At 47.9% G+C, this 8,165-nt stretch overlaps 1 protein-coding gene across 1 annotated transcript in view; it reads left to right on the top strand.

Annotated features, from left to right (window-relative positions):
* Positions 1 to 1,024: 1,024 nt before the first annotated feature.
* The window catches only part of TRHDE (thyrotropin releasing hormone degrading enzyme), a 389,311-nt gene continuing 382,170 nt past the window's right edge, over positions 1,025 to 8,165 (top strand). The window contains exon 1 of the mRNA XM_032347011.1: positions 1,025 to 1,961. Coding sequence (XP_032202902.1) covers positions 1,051 to 1,961 — 911 coding nt within the window. The 5' untranslated portion in view covers positions 1,025 to 1,050. The remainder of the gene's footprint in view (positions 1,962 to 8,165) is intronic.

Raw genomic sequence — 8,165 nt, 5'->3', positions numbered from 1 at the left:
CTCCTCGCGGTCTCTCGCTCTCTCCTTTGCCTTTCTCGGGGAGTTTCAGTCCCTGAATGCAGTCAGAGTAGCCTTGGCAATCTGGACCCGGAGACTGTGTGTACACACACAGGCACACACGCGCACACACATGCACACACACTCGCACTCGCACACACGCACTCCGGCTCTCCCCACGGGGATACAGAGCAAACCCGGAGCATCATCTACCTGAAGGGGATGGCCCGACCGGACACTTCTTGCTCACTTGTCATCCCCGGAGGTCAGAACAACGTCGGAACGAGGGAGGCTCGCTGTCCGGTCTGCAACCTCACGCCGTTTGCCGCCCCCGCTGCTTAAAGTGTCCGGGGTGGAAGAGACGGCTTCTTCAGGGCAGATTCCCGGCGCAGCTCTGCGGCCCTGGGACTTCGCCCGCCGGCTTCACCCCGCTGTCTTCTTCTCCGGCCATCCTCTCGCCCCACGCTGCGGAGTGCATGGCTCGGGCGCCTCCGCTGCTGCCGCCGCTACCGCTGCGAGCACATCCCACCCAGAGGACTGAACGCCACCGCTGGAGTGGGGAGAGAAAGCGGAAGCCCTAACTTCCCTCTCCACCGCTCCCCGTTCTTTCTAGCCGAGGACCCGCTGGAAGGCTCCCGCGGAAGGCTCCCGCGGAAAGCCTGGCGAGAGCCGGGCGCAGGGGAGGGCGAGCCGGGAGCCGCAGGCGCACGGGGGCGGAGGCAGCATGTGCCCCGGCGCCTCGCGCCGGCCGGAGAAGTAGCGCGCCGTGGGGCGAGCGAGACGCTCCCTAAGTTGGGCGCGTCCCAGACCTCGCCGCCCCGCGCCTCGGCCGCCAGTGTCCGGAGAAAGGCGGGGCTGATGGGGGGCGCCGAGGTTGCCGTCGCCTGCGGCCAGAACCCGTCTTAAAAGAACCTGGGCCGGCGTCTCCAGGGTCCCAGCTGGCGTCGCGCCCTCGGCCCGCGTGCGCTCTCTGATGCCTGCGCCGGCGGTGGCCCGGGTGGCCCGCCCGCGGGGGGTGCCGGAGGGGGCGGGGGAGGAGGAGGAGGCTGTGTGATGGCCCTGGACGGCGAGCGGGGGGAGCAAGAGGAGGAGAAGAAAAAGAAGAAGAAGAAAAAGAAGAGGAAGAAGAAGAAGGAGGAGGAAGAGGAGGGGGCTGAGAAGAGCCGCTCACCCTTCGCGGCCAGCATGGGGGAGAACGACGCCGCGCTACGGGCCGGCGGCAGGGGGCTCTCGGACCCGTGGACGGACTCCGTGGGGGTGCGACCCCGCACAACCGAGCGCCACATCACGGTGCACAAGCGGCTCGTGCTGGCCTTCGCGGTGTCCATCGTGGCACTGCTCGCGGTCACCATGCTCGCCGTGTTGCTCAGCTTGCGCTTCGACGAGTGCGGAGCTAGCGCAGCCCCGGGCGCCGACGGCGGTCTCGCCGGCTTCCCGGCACGCGGGGGCAACGGGAGCCTTCCGGGTTCCGCCCGGCGCAACCACCAGGCTGGCGGGGACTCCTCGCAGCCCGAGGTAGGCGGAGAGGCCACCCCTGGGAGCCCGTCCGCCCAGCCGCCGTCGGAGGAGGAGCGGGAGCAGTGGCAGCCGTGGACGCAGCTGCGCCTGTCCGGCCACCTCAAGCCGCTGCACTACAACCTAATGCTCACCGCCTTCATGGAGAACTTCACCTTCTCCGGCGAGGTCAACGTGGAGATCGCGTGCCGGAACGCCACCCGCTACGTCGTGCTGCACGCCTCCCGGGTGGCGGTTGAGAAGGTGCAGGTGGCCGAGGACCGGGTGGCCGGGGCTGTCCCGGTGGCCGGTTTTTTCCTCTACCCGCAAACCCAGGTCTTGGTGGTGGTGCTGAATAGGACCCTGGATGCGCAGAGGAATTACAACCTGAAGATCATCTACAACGCCCTGATCGAGAACGAGCTCTTGGGCTTCTTCCGCAGCTCCTACGTGCTCCACGGGGAGAGAAGGTAGGGAGGGAGGCGGTGCCCGGCACCGCCCCACCCAGCCAGGCTGCTCGAAAGGCTGGGCGGCCGGCGACCCGGGGGACCCGGTTGGCTTCCGAGTCCGAAAAGCGCGGGGTGGGTGAAGGAAGCGAAGGTGGGGTAGGGCCGTCACCCAGAACCCCTGGGGTCTCCCAGATGCCCGGGCTTTCACTGCTGCCGACTCCACACAGTTACCAGCACCAAACGTTGAGTGCCACCCCCTCCTCTAGTTTGGAACTCCCTCCTGTCAAAGTTCCTTAGCCAGCATGGCGCCTAGCAATTTTTAAAGGGTAGTGTGAAATCTGAGCGATGCCAGGGTGACATCGAAAGCCTGCCAAGATACCGTCGAGGGAAAATACTCGCGGGGTCAAAGGCCAGGGCTGTAGCGCATCCAGGTGAGATGGCAGTGCAGGGCAAAATCCTTCCCTCCCCCTCAGCATGCCCACCTCGCCTGTTATCTGGCAGGCACAGAGCAGACAGTGAGCTTTGGCTGCATGAAGTTTTCCAAAACTGCAAGTTGAGATTCTTAGCAGTAAGAGCAGGCCCAGGTGACAGACTCAGGGGGAGGGCGACAGGGGTCTGGGGGAGGCTACCATGGCCAATGCCAATGAGAAATGCCCTTGCAGGTGCTGCCAGGTCTCTCAACACAGACACAGAGTGACTTTAGTTTTTTGTTGTTGTTCTTGAGTTACTGCCTCTGGAAATGACTCCAGTGGTGCAAAGAGGGAAAGCTAGCCATCAGTCTCCAATGCCTCGTTAATGAGTGCCTTTGATGCTTTCTAGATTTGGGCAGTATTTTATTTTATTTTTTTTTCTGAGAGTCTGTGGGGTTTTTCACAACTTGTTTAGACCTCAGATTTCGGAGTCAAACAGAAGCGGGTTCGAATCCCAGATGCAGAGCTAGCTGTGCTGAAGGTTGGAGGACACTGACGAATCTGTCACCAGCTCCTGACAATGGCTATCTGTAGTGCTTATCCAGCCAAATATATTAACTTGGTCCCACAAGACACTTTCCTATCTTACAGGTAGGGAAATGGAGGCACAGAGAAGTCAAGTAATTCGTCACGTAATGAGCTGACACAGCAGGAATTTAGACCCAAGCAATTTGGCTCTGGAGCCCATACGCTTAGTTTTAACTTGAGGACAATAATAAGTACTGTCTTCATAGGGATTGTTGCAGGTGTCCATGAGCAAATGCATTGAAAAGCACTTAAACTATACAGGGCATATAGAGTGTCCACTATACATATGAGCTATTTTGTGCCTCCTGGAGTAGTGAGCACTCAAGCATATTACTGAATGAATAAACAAGTGATTTTTGCTTTTTGTCCTAATCCATTGCATTTAAAACAACTTTGATTAATTAAATGACGATAGGGCCAGCAAACAACCGAAATGACCTTAAAAAAGAAACTGACAACCTTAGAAGTAGAGGCAGGTTGGAGATTAGCAATGATACCCCTGGAAGAGCCTCTTCTGTCCTCAAATGATTTTCACAACAGCAGAAAACTGGGGCTCAAAGCAGCCCCAGGTGCCTGAGATCAGCCCCATGTGTCTGAGAACAGCAGGTTTGTCAGTGGCGAAGTGAGGCTTGAACTTAGGTTTTCTGATGGACCGGGGCTTATGGTGGCTGGAAACTCCCAGAAGAAGTTGTTATTATATAGGAGGCTGGGAAATGTCAGTGTGTTATGGGAGAACACAAACGTTTTATTATTTATATATTGCTTATGAAGCAACTTCAGATAAATTTTCTAATGCTTTAGTAGTTGTGTGATAGTTGAAGCCTCCTACAAGTGAATGTATAAATTATTCACTTTCAAACTACTAAGATCAGGTGTGGATAATTTAAACCCTCTTATACCACTTCCTTCAACATATTCTAAACAATACAGAATAAATACATTTTTAAAACCCACCATCATATCAAATATGGGGGGAAAATGCATAGAAGGCAAATTTGCATGTTGTGTTTGGAAACAAGCTTATGTCAAAATGTCAATAGTGGGAGTGCATATCACTGATAAATCTTGCTCTGGTGAAATAAATACTTCCAACAAATCCTGTTTTTTTGAGCCATGCCAAAATGTGTTTGTTGGAACTGAGCTTGTTTTGGTCAGTATATTCAAATTAGCAGGACTCTTAAAAAGACCAGATGTTTCAGCTTGACCCGTAACTGTTTTCTTGTACCCCTAATGCATATTTGTGTTTAAACTGTCTCCTTCAGTTTTCTCCCAAAGATGTAAATGACTTGGTTGAAAGTTTAACCTAGAGCACATGTGGCTGTATTCTGCATCCCAATAGAAAATCTGGATTCAATATTTCTGGAGCTCTCAGGTTTTTGTTTGTTTGTTTGTTTGTTTTTTTTTAAGATTTTTATTTATTTATTTGACAGACAGAGATCACAAGTAGGCAGAGAGGCAGGCAGAGAGGGGAGGAAGCAGGCCCTGCTGAGCAGAGAGCCCGATGTGGGCCTCGATCCCAGGACTCTGAGATCATGACCTGAGCCAAAGGCAGAGGCTTTAACCTACTGAGTCACCCAGGAGCCCCAGGTTTTTGTTTCTAAACAGCATCTGAGAGAAAGTCCTTCTCTTCTTCTTGTTCTTTTTTTTTTCCATCAATACCAGAGTGAATATGATAATTTTTTGAGTGTGTTTCTAACTAGAGTTAATATGGCAAAGGAAATCTCTGTTCACAATTATGTGAACATTACATCTATTAAGTCTTTTTTTTTTTTTTTTTTTTTTTGATTGTTGTTGTTACCATGGCTACTTGGAGAATTTTTAAAACACACCAATGTCAGGAACTCAGTCAGGTTTGGACTTTGGTGATGATTTCGTCCCCAAAATGCTCTGTAATTTGGTATTTTAAACACTTTCAAAGAGGACATAGGTGTAAATTCTAAATTTTCATTTGATTAATGATAAAACATCATGGTCTTTAGTTAGTTGTAGTTTTTGCCAGGTTAATTATTGGATAATCTTTGCAATAAAATAGGTATTTATTCTGCCAATGGGGAGTCACAGAGAGCAACTGGAAGTATTTAAAAGAGCAGTGCTACAATTGAGTCCACCTTATTTAGCCTATATGGAGACATTAATACCCAGGAGTCAATGTGATTCTTTGGTTCACTTCTCGGAAGTCTGAGAAAAAGAATTTGGGTGAGGGCAGGAAAATTAGATCTCACTATTGCTATATACCTATGACCCTTGGAAGGTTTTATCCCCCACAAGGTATTGAATGGGACCTGGTTTTATCCTACATGGAACACTTACCTTTTCTGGTTCTTATACCGCACTGGAGAAAGGTAGAGGGCAGAAGGATAGACTCTACCTTGAAACCCAAGGCTCTTCTGCTTTCAGTTGATAATTTGGATAATGAGAAATTCACCACTTGTTGAATATTGCAAATACATAAATTCTCTTGAATTTGAAATGTTTACACACAGCGGTAAATTATCTCCATTAGGCGGAGCACATACTCATTTTTTCCCTCAAGTTGGTGCATAGCAGGCAGATAAAAAGGGTGTGTATTTAGGTCAGATTATCCTATAGTAGAATATACTTGTTTAGAATTAGGTATATGTTCATTTACCTGAAGTAATTGCTGCTTTCGGGTAGCCAGATGGCAAGCATACCCACGTTCAAAGTAGGGTACCTTAATTTAGAACCAGATGGTTGGATCAAAAGAGGAAATTTACTCAAAGTAAATGAATGTTTTATCCATTTTCAAATGGAAGACTTTTTTTTTTTTTTGACAAACTTTGATTGGGTCTATAACATGCCACAGTTACAGAAGACAAATTAAAAATGGGTGGTCTTTTTCTGTAAAGGATTATTTTAAAGAGAAACCATGATCTCCACATAAAATGGGAAAATAAGATTGTGGTTCTCAAGGAGAACTGCAAAAAACTCTCTTGCAAAGTCTTGTGGCGAGAATAGAGGATTTTATGGAGAGCTATTTGATCTTCTGTGGTATTAGTGTACATGATTTGATGCCTCATACTTTCCCGGACTGAATTAATAATCACGATATTTAATAAAAACTAGAAAACCATCACATGGCTTTTATATTGAAAGCAGTCTCATTTCTGTTGTTCATTCCAGAGAGGAGATATCTTTATATGAGCAAGTTAGAGTTTATGTCTTTTTGCTCCTCTATAGAAGGCTCTGAACTGAAAAATCTGTAAGAACCAGTTGTTTCTGTGAAAACTTTTTTTATAGAATTCCTTAATGGACTTAGCTCATTGTTTTCCTGTCAGGCACACATAACCATATGGCCTAACAGAGTCCCAAGCTGGATTTTGGTCATAATTCAGAATGCCATCAGTAAACCAAATCTAGAAAATATTTTTAAAAACTTTGATCAGAGGCACCTGAGTGGCTCAGTCTGATAAGCACCTGCCTTCTGCTCAGGTCATGATCCCAGGGTTCTAAGATGGGGTCCCGCGTTGAGGCCCCTGCTCAGCAGGAAGCTTGCTTCTCCCTCTCCCACCCGCCCTGCCGGATTCCCTCTCTTGATGTTTCCTTCTTTCTAATAAATTAAGGAAAAAAAAAAAAGCTTTGATCAGTTAATAATGACTAGTGACTCATTTAGATAGGAAAATCCATACAATTGGTGTTTGTCCTGTGTGCTTTTCTTTTTCTTTTTCTTTTTTTTTTAAAAATATTTTATTTATTTATTTGACAGAGAGAGATCACAAGTAGGCAGAGAGACAGGCAGAGAGAGAGGGAGGAAGCAGACTCTGCTGAGCAGAGAGCCTGATGCGGGGCTCAATCCCAGGACCTTGAGATCACGACCTGTGCTGAAGGCAGAGGCTTAATGCACTGAGCCACCCAGGCGCCCCTGTCCTGCATGCTTTTCATGGTGCCATCTGATTTGATTACCATGGATAGTAATACAATATATACTTCTTCTCAAGGAGTTAAATTAGTTTGCCTGTGTTTTTATGTGTGCAAAGTACTCTAAATCCTAAATAGGGCCTATCTGCTCAGATCCGTTTCAAACAAAGGTGGACCTGTGACTGGTTCTCTGGTATTTGTTTGGTTTGCAAAGCATGTTTATTTCCTCAAATCAGTTCTCCCCACTGGGTATGGTGATGGGCTGGAGGCCGTTTGTTGAGGATGGGGACATTTGTCCATGTGATGACAAGAATAACACTCACTTCTTTAAGCACAGCTTCGAGAATGATATAAAAGGAGCAAGGAAGAAATGATTGATCTTTAATACATCCTTTTGCAAGGAAAGGTGTTCCTCTTCACCCCCTGCTCATTCTCCCACCTGACATCATCATTGTCAAAATTGCCCACTTCATTTTAATTATTTATTTGTCCTTTACGTGCTTTTAGATTTGCTATGGTGACTAGGATCCTCCAGAGTTTTTCAAAGTCCCAGGTCTTCTTGCTTTTTGCCACTAGAGAGTGGATGTTTCTCCAGCAAGTAGAATCTCACCACATGGAAATTGGAAGAATATAGAGTTGAAAGATACCCCCTCCCCCGGGTTTCCTGGCCAATCTGGAATGATTTCACGTGGCCGCAATGTATGGTTGTAATGAAAATAAGATTGGCAAGATTGGGTGAGGCTGAAGTGGGGTGAGGGGGTCCCGGCTCAACCCTCCTGCCTTCCCTGCTTCTGAATAAACGAGTGGCTTCCTGGTTTAGGGAGCTCTAGCACTGTTTTTTCCAGGATTGGGTGAATTCCCAGTGTAGACGTAGGTTCACTTGCAGGGTGATGTTTTAGTTTAATTATTCAGATCTTTCCCTATGACTACACAACTGAAAAAAAAAAAATCAGAGGAGGGGTATACAAAGAAAAAAGTTTTAAAATTACCAATCCTGGTTACTTCCCATCTCTTTTAAGAATCGGTTTAAGCTGCTTTTTGTTGTGTTGCTGGATGGAAGAGCACGTGTGTGCTTAGCGTGTTCAGGGACTCTGGATCCAGGCTGCCTGTGTTCATGACCTGACTCTGCCACTTCCTAGCTTTATGACCCTGGCAAAATTTCCCAATTGTTCTGTGTCTGGTATCCTCATCTGGAAAATGGGGATAATGATACCCTGTTTCCTAGGGTTATTGTGAGGATCACAAGTTAAGTAATAAAGCATTTAGAGCCATGTCTGACAACTGGTAAGCTTTTTGGGGGGTTTTTAATATTATTATATTATTCCATGGCTGGAGATCTACTATTTGCATT

This window comes from Mustela erminea, chromosome 6 (genome assembly GCF_009829155.1).
Source record: "Mustela erminea isolate mMusErm1 chromosome 6, mMusErm1.Pri, whole genome shotgun sequence".
NCBI classification, from domain to species: domain Eukaryota; kingdom Metazoa; phylum Chordata; class Mammalia; order Carnivora; family Mustelidae; genus Mustela; species Mustela erminea.
Note: the sequence above shows the minus strand (reverse complement) of the source record. Positions and strands in the feature narration are given on the sequence as shown.